At 46.6% G+C, this 15,825-nt stretch overlaps 1 protein-coding gene across 1 annotated transcript; it reads right to left on the bottom strand.

Annotated features, from left to right (window-relative positions):
* Positions 1-4,496: 4,496 nt before the first annotated feature.
* On the bottom strand, positions 4,497-5,468 carry LOC109316808 (olfactory receptor 13H1-like). Its single transcript, XM_019545156.1, has one exon. The coding sequence runs from the start codon at positions 5,453-5,455 to the stop codon at positions 4,523-4,525; it is 933 nt and encodes a 310-aa protein (XP_019400701.1). The 5' UTR covers positions 5,456-5,468; the 3' UTR covers positions 4,497-4,522.
* Between the last annotated feature and the right edge of the window lie 10,357 nt (positions 5,469-15,825).

Here is a 15,825-nt window from a genome sequence, read left to right as displayed (position 1 = left end):
CACTCCCACGCCCGCGGGCTTAGTCACGCCCTCTTCCCGGGAGCCCCGCCCAGGCGGGGCACGCTAAGCCGCCGGTGACGTTACGACGCCCAGCCAACGGGCGCTGCGAGTTGCTGGTCCGCGCACCCCTCGCGGGCGACGTCACAAAGCCTAGTGTAGCCAGGCGGCGGGGGCGGGGCGGTCTTTCCGTTTCCTGCCTGCGGGCGCCTCGCGGGTGCTGGGGCGAGCCGGCACCGGGCTCCTCTTTGCTTCCGCCGCTCGCGTGCCCCCCGCAGCCCCAAGCTACTCCAGTTTCTTCCCTTCCCAGAGAACTCGCCCCTTGTGGGCTCTCGTCCCGGCCCCAGGTGGCGGTGCCGGTTGCTGCCCAAGCAGAGGTGCAACAGGAAGCTGCATTCATGGGCTAGGCCTTTGGCAGTTTCTCACCTAGCTAGCCCACTCTCCGCTGGCAAGTGAGCAGCCCGTGCAGAGAGGCCTTGTCAGTCAGTAGAGGGGCCAGCTTGCCCTCGCCTGGGACGTACGCGGTCTTCACTAGACTAGGAGCAGAGGAGGGTGCTTAAAACGATCACAGCCCTACCTAGAGGTGAAAGGAATCATTTGCGGGAAGAGTAACCCCCAGCCCTGGAAAACGGGGTCTGGGCCGAATCACAGGAAATGTTCATTTTGCTAAAAGCTTTCTGGTTGCTTCTCAGGAGAATTAAAGCCAAACAGGCTAAAGCAGGGGTTGAAAAAACAGTGTTTTTCAGCCAAGTGCCAAAAAGCCCTGCAACCTGGGCTTGGAGGATGTTGGCATGCCAGGGGCGGATGGCAGAGGAGCTGCGAGGGGCCTGATCCTTGTGGCAGTGCAGCCAGCCCTGGCCCCTTCCCTGCTGTGCTCCTAGAGGTGCACGTGCAGCTGGTGCTGCAACAAGCTGGGTGGAGGCTCTGGACCCTGTCTGCCTGCGGCAAGCACCTGGGCTCTGGGCAGGCACCGCTGCAGACCCTGTGCTGCTGGCAGCAGGCAGCTGAGAGCCTGCAAACAGTTGCAGCAGGGTGTGGAGTACCAGCCCAGCTTGATGCTGGCAGCAGCTGTGCATGCACCTTGGGGAGCACAGTGGGGGGGGGGCAATGCTGCGCTGCCCCGGGCCCTTCCCCACCATGTGCCCCCAAGGCATGCATGCTGCCACCACCAGCCCCAGAGCTGGGCTGGGGCCCTGGAATAGGGTGCAACGGTTTGCAGCCTGCCTGCTGCTTTGGGCTCCATGGCTGGCAGCAGCTGCCCAGAGCATAGGTCAGCTGTATCATGCTGAGCAAAATGGCCTCACATGCCAAACTCTCTTGCACATGCTGGGGGTTTGCTGATGCCTGGGCTAAAGAGTGCATGGCTCTGACATGGCATTTTGAAATCAATATATATTTTGAAATGGCAGCCGGCAGCAAAAAAAGCAGTTTTGATGTGTTGTGAATTGTTTCCTTCAGATCGGAAGTGTTGACATGCTTTGTTTCACTGTTTCCTGTGACTATCGGAATGTTTTGTGTTCCCAGATTTTTCTGAGATTTTGTTTTCTCGTTCTGATACACGAGAACAAGAAGTAATTTTGAAATGCTGACTTTTTTTCCTGAAGGGCAAAAGTTCCATTTCCAATCCAGTCTGACTGCTAGCTGAAACCAACAAATTGAGGTAGAAGTGAGGTTTCTTTCTCTTTTGGTGGACACCAAACTGCCCAACACAGGAGCTTCTCCAAGCATTGATTTCCTAATCCGTCTCAATAGACTTGTTCTCTAGTGGGACAGTTACAAAAAATTATTACAAAACCCTCCATTTTACTATCACCGTGCTTCAAAGGTGCAATTAGCCTGTACATATGGTGAGGAAAATAAGTGCTTAGCTCATGCCGGCTGTATGTGATTGGAGGGTATTCTTATCCCAGAATCTAATAATTTATTTTCCTTTCGTCCATGGGATTTAGTTATATGCTGTATGAGACCTTTATATGCAGATGCTTTTCTGGGAATATCAGTAATATCCAATTTTTTCCCATTCCATTCATTCAAATTGGATTTTATGTGTGCGTGTGGTTTTTAAGTAACTGCAATGTCATTTGAAGGCATATCAAGTTAGGGAACAGGTTTTATATGGTTAGCTGTGGCAGCGTACAACAGAAAACATTTGTTTAGTGCTTCATCCTAGCTTCATCAGATGCTATTTATACTGTTGCCCTGCCCTAGATTACTTAAAGCTATGAAATTAAACCAGTTTAGTGAAATTAATGAAAAATTCCATGTGTCGACTTGTTCAGTATTAAGGGTTCAGCTAGCTGCTTGTCGTGGTAGGAGCCGAATGTCTTTTAATGTAAAATCAAGAGTTGGAGCAAAGTCTTTTGTGAACCTCGCTATGGTTTAATCAAACTGATGCAAGTTTGTGTGCATGTCTGCATGATGTCAAACACCGCCTATTTCTCTATTGTGCAACACTTTCGCTGCCTTAGAAATAGGCATGAAAGTGTCCTTCATGCATCATTTCACCATTGGTTCTAAAATAGTTTCTGTTTTAATATTGGCTCCTGCATGGGGGAGTGAATTTCCCAGTAGACAAACTTGAACAATACCCCTGCAGGCCTTTTGGCCTCTGTTTTATATTTTCAAGTGCTTGCTGCTGTTTATCACAAGATTACACCAAAACCTTTCATTTGAAAAAATAGAAAAAATAAGTAATTTCTTGTCTTCAAGATTGTGGAAGCTGATGGTCCAAAAAGTAGTTGAATAAACAGACCCACACGGATTTCTTTTAAAACTCCTGGTTTTGATGCCATCTCATGATTTATTAATATGTGGTCCTGGGTGCTGCTTATATAATTATTCTAATGGAGAGGATATTTAAGAGTAGTGCTGCTCTGCTCTGCATGAAATGGTGGTGTGTACTTTGTGATGAGAGGGAATAACTTACAGAAAGAGTCATTTTCCTCTGACCTGAAGAAAAACCTTAATGTCCATGAAATACTTGCTGCACATAAAGCCATGTCCGATTTGCTGTGGAGCCCTAGTGTAAAGCCTTCTCAGCCCCTTCCTCCCTGGCTTTTTGCACTCATTTAAGAAAAAAACACACAGGGTCTCCATGTTAGTGGGCACGTCTATACAAGACGCTATGATGCTAAAGCGTCTGTTGGCAAAAACCATGCTGCTGCTGCTATGTCGCTGTAGGAGTGTGCTGCCTTGTTATAGTGCCTTGTAATCGCAACACAGCAGCCAAAAATAACCGTGCGCGGCTGGCATGGCGCAGTACAGGCTGTTACTGCACTGTCTTTCAGTACTTCCAAAAGGCTGTACTAAACGATGGCACAGTAAAAAAAGGCACCGTACGGCCACATGTAGACGCATCCACTGTATATCAGTGATTCCCACAGGAAGTAGTGGGTCCATTGGCCACTTCACCCAAGCAATTTTGGCTGCGGACAGTGTAGGGCCAGTCACTGCTCTGAGTGGATTTTGAAGCTTTCCCAACACTCATCTTGTTCTTGAGGGGCTTAGGACAGAAGGCCCCAGCTTTTGCATGTAGGTCAACGGGATGATTCCTCACATTTCAGATCCATAGCATAGGGCATCAGTTAGCAAGATTTTCTGGAAGTGGGCTGGCAAGACCCAGCTTAGGACAGAAGTGGGCCAGTGCTAGGACTTGAGAGCTGCCTCTTCTCCTCACTGCACAGTTGTGGTGAGCGAGCAAAGCTACCATGCACCAGGCCACAGCATGGGCAAAGCCTTCTATGGTAAAACTCCTCCATCATTTCACCTGCCTCCACTTGCTGGATCCAATGGCTCCATAACTGATTTGGCATGCAGACCTTAGTTCTGGCTTGAGTCTGGCTTGTTCAGATTGTTGACTCAGAGGTACCTCAGAGGAAGTGTTCAAGAATCCCTCTGGTAAAAAAGGTCATAGGATAATTTACCTCCTACTGCAATTCCCACCTTATGACCAGTCAGTGCTTGACTTGTGCCAAACAAGATGCAGTCTGTCTGGAATTTTACATGTCATTTTTCTCACACCAGAATCTTGCCCCTGTACAGAGGGAGCTACCAGCAGCCCCTGGAACAACTGCTTTTCCCCATTTGCCATTCAAATCACTGAAGTGCAATGTCAGCAGTGCCCAGGCTCTTGTGTAGGGCCCTACTGGGAAAGGAACACCAAAACCTGATGCCCAGTCTTCAGTTTCTTATGGTCCACGTGCTGTGATTCTGGGCACATCACTTTTTGGACTATCTCTACAGCAGCAGACATTCAGGGCCTGTGACATGGACTTTAGGTTGTTTCTGTGGGACAGAGTCTGAGCTACAAAGAAAATGAATGGAGACCAAGCTCAGGGACTGGAATAAAACCCACTTCCGTTCTGCTGCCTCCTGCAGGGAGGCCCAAAGTCTGCTTGCTGAAGAATCACTACCATGCAGTGTAGTGAGACACCTGTTATGAAGAGGTCCTTAAGCAAAGCAAGGCTCTTGTCATTTTCTTTTCAGGAACATTTCTCAGGTTCACATTCAGGCAATTTCATCAGTGTTAAGTGAGCATTTTCTTGCCAGCCACCCTCTTCAGGGCTCCCTTCACATCCTTGTTCCTCAAGCTGTAGATTAGAGGGTTCAGCATGGGTGTCACCACCCCATAGAAGACAGAAAACAGTTTGTCCTGTTCAGAGACAGACTTGGTCTGTGGGCGAACATACATGACCATGGCTGTACCGTAGAATATACTGACCACGGTTAGGTGAGAGCTGCAGGTGGAAATAGCTTTGCTTCTTCCCTGGGCTGAGCGGATGCGCAGCACAGCCATGCCAATACGGATGTATGTCACCATGATGAAGGCAAAGGGTATGAGAAGTGTCAGGACCCCACTAGCAAACATCATGATGCCATTGAGATGGGTGTCAGAGCAGGCCAGCTTCAGCACAGCCTGGACCTCACAGGTGAAGTGATTGATGACATTGGGCCCACAAAATTCAGCTGGCATTGTAAGGGCGGGGATCACTGTTAGGAAGAAGGAACTGGCCCACACACCAACTGCCAACTGGATGCATACCCTCCCATTCATTATGAGGGGGTAGTGCAGGGGATTACAGATGGCCACAAAGCGGTCGTAGGCCATGACAGCCAGCAGGAAGCACTCCGTCACACCCAGGTAGAGTGAGATACACATCTGGGAAAAGCAGTTAATGAAGGAAATGGTGGGTCGCTTTATAAAGCAGTTCACCAATGCCTGGGGTGCAGAGGTGGACGTGTAGCAGATATCTAGGAAGGAGAGATTGCTGAGAAAGAAGTACATGGGGTTGTGGAGCTTTGAATCAGTCCAGATGACCACTGTGATTACGCTGTTCCCCAGCAGGGTGAGCAGGTAGATCACCAAGAGAATCGCAAAGAAAGCAACCTGTGCCTGGGGATGATGGGAAAGTCCAACCAAGATGAACTCAGTCACTATTGTCTTGTTGAGCTTCCCCATGGCCTGCTTGGTTCTTCACCTGCAGAAAGGAGTATACAAACTCTTAATGGGAACAGATGCCAACCTATGTGACAGACAAGAATGCAGTTGGAGGGAACTGAACTCATCTGAAACTCTGGCTGGTAGGAGAGGCCCAGAACTTGGGGTTTCTGGACTGTCTCCAGTATCTGGTCCCTGTGACCCTGATATGAGCATACTACCAGGCTCTGGCACCCACCCTGCAGCTGAGTGGCATGGGAACAGCACTATACCCACGCTGTTGGGGACCAAGTCTCCAACAGCTGGCACCAAGCAGAGCCAGCCTTAGGGAAAATGATGCCCTGGGCAAACTTGTATTTTGGTATCCACTCCCTCCAGATCAGTGGTGCTGCTGCAAGTGAGAGCAAGGCAGGAAGACTGGAGCAGGCATCACCCTGCCTGCACATGCCCAGCCCAGCTCCTCCTGAGAGCGGTTAGAGGGAGGGTGAAAGCTGGGCTGGGCATTGCTCCTTTTGCCTGGGGAAGGGATTACCTGGGGCAGGGTGGGGTGGGGTAGGGCCATGGGAGAGCACCGCTGTGAGTGTGGGCTGCTCACATGTCTGTGCGTGTGTGTGGTGCCCCCCTGACCATGGAACTGTAGGAGGTTACCCACATCACCCACCCCTAAGGCTGGCTCTGGCATCAAGTATGAACGTTTTGGAGTTAGGGCTGGTCAGATATTTCCACTGATATTTGCTTCTCAATGGAGAAAAGGAATTTTGTTTTGCAGAAAGCATTTGCTCTCTCACAGTTAAATACTTTAACTTTTAATTGAAGGAGACAAACATCAGAAATAAAAAAATAATTGTTTGGAATTTCTATGGTGGTGCCTTCTGGGAGTTGTCATTTATTTCTCGTGTCCTCATTCTTCTCTGCAGGTCAGGCTCCAAGGTGAACCTAAATCCCCCATGGTGCTTCAGAGCAGATTTTCGTTATCTATATCTATATCTAGATATATATAAAGCTTTTGTTTTGGACTGAAAAAAATGATTGTAAATTTTTCACCAAATTGCTCATATTTTCCATGGCACATTCCAATGAAAATACACACTTTCAAATTTTTCGACATGTACTTGGGGTATAAGCTGGAAAGAGGGATATCAATAAACTAAGAGTTTGATAACTTTTTAGAGTTCTTCTGTAAGTAAGTGTTAGCCGTTATTTTTTTAGATCCTTCAGGAATAAATTTGCAATGTGAAACTCTCTCTTTTATACAAAATTGGACGTAAGGGCAAAAAATCCTTGTAGGCAAGGTTCTTTGAGTAGATGTGTGATATCTTTTATTAGGCCAACTGAGTAACTAGAAAAAAGTTCTAGGTAAGCTTTTGGGTGCAGTCACCCTTCTTCAAGTGTAGGGAGTCTCTGCGCCCAAAAGCTTGCCTAGAACTTTTTTCCAACGGCTCAGTTGGTCTAATAAAAGATATCACACCTACTCAAAGAACCTTGCCTACCTATGTCCCTAGACCAACACGGCTACAACCAAAAACGCAGCAAAAATCCTTATATAACTTATCTAGTGAACTAGGTGAACAAATATTCATAGTGTACCCTATTTAAGTGCATAGATTCAGGACTGACGAAAAGCTATGAACATACCTGGAATATGCATTTATTCATACTTAATGGAAACAGTGATCATTAAATGCATAGTGCTGTTAATGTAGTGATATGAGTATCCGCCCCACAAACTGTCTCTGTTCACACTGCCTCCCCTCATGTTTAAGGCTTCTTATAGTTCTGAGGCCACTGTTGGATATCTTGGAGAGAATGGGAACTGGTAAGTTTAGGCACTGCTGATACTGAAGCCCTGATGATCACTACGTGTGTGCATTTACTGCTCAGTAACTGATATTATTGTGCAGTACAGGCATGTGTCTACACGTGAACGCCCACACTGCATAGTAAATATGGCTACTTATGCTGACTCGAGATATCAAATTTACGCCCGATTAGTTACTGCGCAGTAACACACATGTAGATGCCTTACTGCACAGTAACACTGTGTGTGTGTGGACTGACTTGGGACTAACTTTAGTCCCAAGTCAGTCCATACACAGTGTTAATGCACTTTAACACCTGCATGTGCAGATGCTAGCCTATTCCCACTTACTGCACAGTAAATTTAAGCCAGTATAAATGCACGTGTAGACGCACCCACTGTGTACCTATCTAGCATTTCTTAAGACCAGTGGTTCTCAGTCTTTTTAGACTCAAGGCACCCCTCCATACCTTTTGTGAACTGAAAAGAGCCCTATTTCAAAAACTAATCTATTTATTGCAATGCTTACCTCCTTGCAGAGGGGCCAGGCAGTGTGAACAGGAGAGGAACAAAGCAGGTAAGACCCTAAGAATGTACTTTTATCTTTATACCTCAGGACATGCTGAAATGGATCTGGGTGCACCCCAAGGTGTGGTGGCATCCAGATTGGGAATCATTGCTTTATAGCATTTCCAGTGCTGTGGTAGTAGCAGACTCAAATACGACTCATTTCCATAATTCTCAAAGCTTCTAATAGCAGCTTTTGGATAGCTTTTTCCCCGTTGCCATTTCTATGCAGTTAGTTATAGTTGGATTGCAAAGTAGACAGTGGGTCTGAAAGATGCTTTGCCCTTAAGCAGTTCACACCCTTAACTGATGTGCCAGTAGCCAATATATGCTACAACATAAACAATAGGCAACAAGTTGGAACCGGTTTTGTGTTCTACAGTTAAGCAAATTATTCATTTATCCAGTGTAGAATGGCAGTAATGTATTATTTATGCCTCTATCAAGCTGATCTAAAAATGAAGCCTCTTACTTGCAGCCTGATTTGGGGGAGGCGAAAAAGGTCAAATTCATCAGATAAATCATGTGTGGAGATTTAAAGAGCTCTACTAAGATAACTGAGGAAAATGTCAAGGCATAAAGAATGCCTCTCTCTATATTTTCCCAGCTGCATTATATCACCTGTCAACATCCCCCTTTTGTTTCCCACCCCACACCAAACTGTCTCACACCTAATTAACTCCTATCCCCTCTGATCTTTCCTGCCGCACATTTGCATTTTCACAAACCTCCATTTTGCATATTGGCCTAAGTTACTATTCAGACCCTAGAGAGAAGACAAAGACCAGCAGAATCTCCCTATACCTGAGGAAGGGGGCCTGTACCTGAAAGGCTGCAAAGAACAATTTTTCCAGCTATACAGTTGGTCTACTAAAAGATATATCATATTTACCCAAAAGAACCTTGAATTGCTTACCTAATGCAAGCTTTTACCTTCTAACACCCAATGCATTATAACTCAAGTAAAGACATGTCAGAAATCCATTCTCTGCAACAGGTTACAGGGAAGGGCAAATGCTTCACATAATGAAATGGGTGAAAGTGGGAGGTCTTATGCCAGGTGTAAAATAAAGAATAAATGTAACTCATCTGTTATCAACTCTTCTGAAGCAACAAACAGCTATGGGAAAAGCAGGATATTATTATCATGACCAGGAGGATCCAAGGTGTTTCTACTCTGAGATAGTCTACATAATGAGTGCATCTACATAGGTGCCCAACTGTGCAGCTGTTACTGTGTTACATTAAAAGTTGTTACATTTACAGCAAGTACTTTATGAAAGTATAGCAACTTTAGCAAGTACTAAATGACTGCACAGTAACTGCTGTTAAGAGTAACTGCACCAGTGTCACATTAAGAGTAGCATCAGTGCCGTGGTTCATGCTCGCTGATGCTTTGTTGCTGTAGCGGTGAGCTACATCGCCTTAGCTTGTAGCTATAGTGATGTAGCTGTTGTGTAGACTCACCCAGTGATTGTGAAGTCATTCAACATGTGTATAATTGTTGAGCCCTGTGATATAGTGCCCTTGGTGGTCATGTGCAGTTCTTGTAGTCCACCACTGAACTTAATTAATGGGCAGTCATTGAAAATACATGACATGGTGTGTGTTTTGCCACAACTACAGTCTGGATTGTTGCAAAGATCCCAGTTTTGGAGGCTGACTGCACACAGAGCTTGTCCTGTCTGGAACCTATTCAGCAAGGCCCACTGATGGCATGGCAGGTTGAAGTCAGGTGTGTGGACTGTAGGATCTGTGATAAGTATTGCGAAGAACAGATTTTTATGCATGGGGGCTCCACAGAGTGGGGCTGAGCAGCAGTGCACTCCTAGTTTAGTGTTTATCAAACAGGCAGTACCTTGGGATGCTGTGAGATCCTTTTAAGTGTGCCATGAGGTGCTCTGCAATAATAATATTGTTAGGTGTGAACACCTGCACATAATTCACAAGATAAATGCAGATATTTCAAATAGGAACCTGGAGAGTCAAAGGCATTCTGACCTGCTGTTGTCTTTCTGAGAAGAACTGCTCTATTATTTTTCTGTAGGCAAGAAGCAAGTGATAGCTAAAAGAGAGCATTTTCCAAGGGTGCCTTGAGTCTAATACGGTGTGCCTTGAGTCTAGCAAGGGATGCCTTGCATCTAAAAAGTTTGAGAACCACTGCTCTAATTACACCAAGCTATTGAAAACCTGCAGATTCAGATTTTACTACTGTTGGATAAAGCTGAAGTCAGTTATTCAAGTAAATATATTTTGTCTAGGTATACCCCAGAATATATAGTAAATTAGAATCTGGCTCTAATGCCATTGTGTTGGTGGTACCGAGTGACTTTCACTTTATCCTTAGCTCTGTGAGAGTACAATTTGCTTTTCACTGCCTTGCAATGATTTTGCCTTGTTACATATTAATGTTAGGTAGCTCCTGTAGCTCTCAACCCTTGGATTGTCTACACATTAATACCTGAAATTAGTTGTAAACACACTTTAGGCTGCTTAACATTACATCACTCCAGGTTTACCTCTGATCCATGTTACCCAGCTTGTGTTCCATTAATGTGTGGCCACTCCTCGCAGATGAACCACTCAAGCTGCAGTCCTCCAGCATCACCAGATGCCCTGTCCCCTCTCCCACCCTCCTGTTCTGTGTGGACAAACTTTCTACCCCCTGAACTCCAGTGCTCAGGGGGTGGTTCTGGCACCAAGCCAACTCTCCCTCCCACCCCAAGGGTGTGACCTTTCCACCCCCAGTGTGGAACCCCTTGCAAACAGACTGCAAGGCACATGCCATCTAGCCAGGTCACAGAGCATGGTTGGATCCAGGCATGGAGTCTAGAGGGACCAAGAGGGGGGAGGGAGGGGAAACAAGGCAGGGGCCAGATTGAGTCCCCTTGGGCTGTGGCTCCCTTTAGAGGACGGGGCAGTAGCTCTCTCAAAATTGCCTTCCCTCACCACTCCCACCATTGGCAGCGCATAGGGGGTGCATGGGGGTGCACCCCCTACGAAAAGGTGCCACTGACACTGCCGGTGGCACCTGTGGGCGGTCGCTGCTCACCCTCCCCTCTCCCCCCACTGCTTACACTGCCAGCGGCGTCTGCGGGCGGTCCTGGATTACCGCTGGCCACCACCAACACTGCCGGCAGCATCTGTGGGTGGTCGTCACCCCACCCCCTGCATATGCCACCCTCCTCCATGCTTACCGCCACCACACTCCTGCTGCTGACAGTGCCACCAATGCCTGCTGGAGCTTGCCATGCCCCACCAGCCGCTGGGGGCAAGCAGTATTCATGACTTCCACCTTCCAACCACCCCAGGAAGCATGACCAGCACCCCTCCACACGCCAATCCCAAATTCCAATTTATTAAAAACATGGAACCTTCATTCATTTACTTCCTCTTTATTTCTTTTTATTTTTTTCTCCCTTTTTATTTTATCCTTCAGTGGCTGACATCCTTCATTTCACCACCCTTCCCCCATTTCCTTTCCACTTCTCATTTCTTTACCCACTCCCATCCCATTTAACTCTTAACCTTACAGCTTCAGGTTTTGCACCCCGCACCCAATTAGTTTCTCATGCTTCCTCACCTAGAGTGGGGATAGAAGCCTGTCCTGGCTTACCAGCCCTGTAGTGGAAGCTCACAGCTGTAGCTCTTAGTCAGGACCCTGCTTACCAGCCCTCTACTGGCAAGTCACAGCTGTGCAAGTTGGGGACAGTCTGAAAAGGTTTTTAGTCTTAAAGGTGTGGCTGCTCCAGAATTGAGCTAGCACTTACACAAATCAACATTTGAGCAGCTCAAAGTGCAATGTGTAACAAGGCCCTAGGTCTGTCTTGCTGCCATTGGTATCTGAATCTGGTCCCAAACACTTTTAATAGTAGCTCCAGAAAAATATTTAGTAACATTATCCAGTTTTAAAGGCACTCAAGTAAATTTGATATCTATCAAAAAATCCTAGAGATAGATAGATTGAGAATGCATGGAGATAAAATGCTCAGGGGAGTGTTTCTGAATCTTTTTAAAGTCAAAGCACCCTTTTGAATATGCCAGGTCTGAGCTTTTGCTCCTTTTTGACTATGGAAAAATAATAGAGCAACTCTTTTGCAAAGAGCTCAGAAAGACCACAATAGGTGAGAATATTTTTAATACTATGGATTCCTATTTGAAATCTCTGGGTTTATCTGAATTGTGTAGATTTTGCATACCTAGCAGTGCCAATATTGCATGGCACCTCATGGCAGTCTTAAAAGAATCTCATGGCCCCCAAGGATGCTGTGGCACCTTGGCTGAGAATCACTGCTTCAAAGAAAAGGGTGTGTGTGGAGACAAATTTCTTTCTAAAACTCCTAAGGCTGGATGCAGCAGTAGCTGCGTGGCATTCTCTGTTGTCAGGTATGCAGGACTGTAAATTAGATGATCCAGTAATCCCTCCTGGCCTTAACAGCTGTAACTATGAATGTTCCTCCAGACTAAACGTGAACCATGGTGTTTATTTTTTCTGCTACCGATTCAAAGTGACTTTGTTCCTTGCTGTGTTCTGGCACTGCGCTTGGTTGGTCTCTGCTAATATATTTGCCTTGTAGTTTTTCCACAATTCAGGAGAGCAATACCTCATTGTTCAGCCATGTAAATGTTCCCAAAGATTATGCCCACCTCACATTGCCTCCAATGCCCACCAACACTGGCCATGTACTCACTAGAAACAAACAGGAGTTGCAGGTCCCAGGGTAGCATGAAACATGTATGTTGTCTGAGAGTCAGAAATAGGAATGAAGGTCAGGAAAGGTATCACTCTTTCTTTATACCCGCAGTTGTCTCACACCTGTTGCCATTGGAGTTTCTTGCTCAGCATAAGGCACTAATGGAGACTGAGGCCCTTAATGGAAAGTTCAGGTGTTGAGCAAGCCCAGTTACTGCCATTAAATAGATTTCTGTCCCTACACAAGCCAGGAGAATACACTGTCAGTAAGCAGCATATTCCTCAGAACAAAAAGTCCAGTCCTACCCCTTTGAGTCCCACTACTTCATTAGGCATCAGGCTGAGCCCCAGGCCCTGGGGACTGTGTGCCCATCTGGGTACCCGTGAAGAGGGCTCTCTGACTGTCTCTAGTGAAATGAGCTGAGTTGCTAACTCAAATTATTTTATCAGCAATTGTCAGCTCCTTCCAAGATCTAATCAAAGATTTTGTTTCCTCACTTAATCCTCTTGCCATGTACCTGATCCAATCCTGCAGGGGACATTTACCTTGCAGAGATGAGGGCCTGAGTGGATTAAGAGAAAAGTCATGAAGGTTCCTGGGAGGGGTTGAACTCAGCCTGTTCATGTAAAGATTTATCCAAGCTTCTTCAGAGCAAAAGTAAGAAACATGAAGTTTCTGTAGACTGTAGTAGGCCCTAGTCTGCTTAGTGGTGTTAACAGTAGACCATTTGCTTGCATTCAGTTGATCAGAGTTTGGATAACAGAAGAGTCAGCAATGCAAAAGAGCAGGGGAGAAAATGTTGGAGGCAAAAAGAGTTTATAAGGAGCAAGAAAGACAGGTCAGAAGAAATCAGCTTAAGGTTGCATCAAGTTTTTTTAGTGACTTTATACTTGATAGATCTGGTTTAGCACATGGTGTAGTTTATAGGATACAAAAAGGTGTATTTATATTAAACATGATATAATTGTAACACCTCCACACATTTGGGGTTGTGTGTGGTCAAGTGTGTTCTTGTTTTATTTTGCTGTGCATTTTGTTTGTGCTGTATATTTTCCCTCCTCTTGGACCGGAGAGGACCACCTCCCCTCCTCCCTCAGACCATTATCTTAAGATTCCTCAGCAGAACCTGTAAAACTAGTTAAGTGACTCTGGCCAAATTCTGGAGGGCTGACCACCTTTGAATTGATTGGTCTGCATTACCAGTGTTCAAATAATCCTTGCTCCTGGTTGGGACCAAGTGGTGAGGACACAAAAGCTATTTAAGGGTCAGGGCCACCTGGTCTGTGGATTTTTGATGCCCAGTCTAAGCCCAGTGAAATAGGCCTGGGTCTCCTTTTTTTGGTCCCTTTTGCAGTTTATGCCCCACCAAGTGTTGTGGTTGGGTGGTAGTTCTAGTTCAGGCCCAAGCCAAAATAGGTCTCCCCCCCTGCCCCTTTTGGTGTTTCATAGCTGTTTGGTCTCAGCCTAGCAGTGTAGCTGAGACTATGTCCTGGCCACAGCCAAGCAGGCCTGACACTGTTTTGTTGTATATTCAGGCCCAGATGTAGGACAGGCCTGAAGTCCCTCTTTTATTATTTTACAGTGGTTTTGTTTCAGCAAAGCTGTATTGCTGAGTGCTGTTGTACGTTTGTTTGCTGTATGTCTGGGCCAGGCAGATTTTGGGCCTGGCACATGTTGCTTTTGTGGCTCTGTGTCCTGACCAAAGCAGCGTGGTTGGTGCTGGCTGTGGTCCAGCTCTTTTTCTATTTGGCTGTTTTTTCTCTTGAGTTCCCTTGCAGTTTCCTGCCCCAGGAGAGCTCAGATTAGAACTACAAACTTTGGGGTGCAAGTTGCTGATGAAAACTGCAGTTCATCTCTCATATCCACCATGCAGAAGTGAGGATCAGCCCTACAGTTTGCAGGGAGCAACTAGGAGCCCTTTGCAATGCAGAAGGACCTACACTTTCTAGCAGCTTCCTGCGCTGCAGTGGATCCATGGAGGAGCTCATAGGACTTTCTGGTGTGGGCCCCCCCTTTCCAGCCCTCTGCTGAAGGGCAGGTATAGGTGTGCAGGCCCCCAGAACTACCCTTTGGGGATTCCCAAGTTCCAAACTGCCTATGCATAGGTAAAGACCCCCTCCAACACCATGGGGAGTGCCACCTATAGACTTTGTTTTATAGTTTGTAGCCTTTTAAAATTATAGTTAGTGATCACTTTTGCTTTTTTTAATGCTTTGTAATAAATCTGGCATTTGTGTTTACACTGTTGGTGAGAACAGGGTTGTTGGTTTTATTGGACACCCTAGTAATCCATTTAAGTGTTTTCCAGGTAGACTGGGTGGGGGCTCGAGCCATGGTAAAATGTATTTGGTATCCCTGAAATTGAACGCAGCCCTTGTTGCTGCTGACAGGTTCTCAGCAGAAGGGTTACATAATCTATTACAGGGGTGGGCAAAATATGGTCTGCAGGCTCTGGTCCACCAAGATGTTCTATCTGGCCCATGGGGCCCCTACAAAAATTAGTAAATTAATATTTATTTGTTACTGGTTGCCTATCCTGTCAAAGCTGACAGGAGACAGGGGCAGTATGACCCAGGGGAAGCCCTCAGCAGGACTGATCAGCCCAGCCCTGCCCCACCCCCAGCCACTTCATACTCTTCCTGGCCCCAGATCTGCTCAGGCACCACGTGGCTCTCGGCTGCATTGCTGAACCAGGGAACTTGGGGCCCTGCCAGTACATGTATGTGTGTGTGTGTGTGCGATCACACATGTGCACATGTGCAGACGGGGCAGAGTGTGTGTATGTGTGCAGGCAGGGGCAGTGTGTGTGTGTGTGTGTTCATAGGGTGTGCCACACTCATACCCTACCATACACATGCACCCACACCCCTGTTGCACTACCATACATGCAAATCCTCACACCCACACCTCCTCTCACACCCCAGCCTCCCTCCCCCCATACACAGACCCCCACAAACCGCATACCCACCCACACCCCAGATACCCACACACCCACAGCCCCCCACAAACCTATACTCAACCCCATGATATACAAGAGTAAGGCTTCATTTTAAGCTGTTGTGCAATCACCTCTATGTACACTATACAATCATGTAAATCCAGACAAAATATTTAAAAAAAATAAAATTAATGAATGCTGTGGATGTTTCCTTTTTTAGAATATAATTTGGTATTTTTCTGGTTCTGAGATGACAAAACCTCTTGCTGAAAGGAGAACTTCTGGGGGCAAGGGAAGGCACTTTGGGTGGCAAAGGTCAGTGGTTAGGGCATGTGACGGGCCAGTAGGGAGTGCTCCTGCATTGAGCCACCCACCTCACTGCGCCCCACCTTCC

This window comes from Crocodylus porosus, unplaced genomic scaffold, assembly GCF_001723895.1.
Source record: "Crocodylus porosus isolate Cpor-Errol unplaced genomic scaffold, CroPor_comp1, whole genome shotgun sequence".
In the NCBI taxonomy this organism is placed as follows: domain Eukaryota; kingdom Metazoa; phylum Chordata; order Crocodylia; family Crocodylidae; genus Crocodylus; species Crocodylus porosus.
This window is presented reverse-complemented; position numbering and strand designations above follow the sequence as displayed.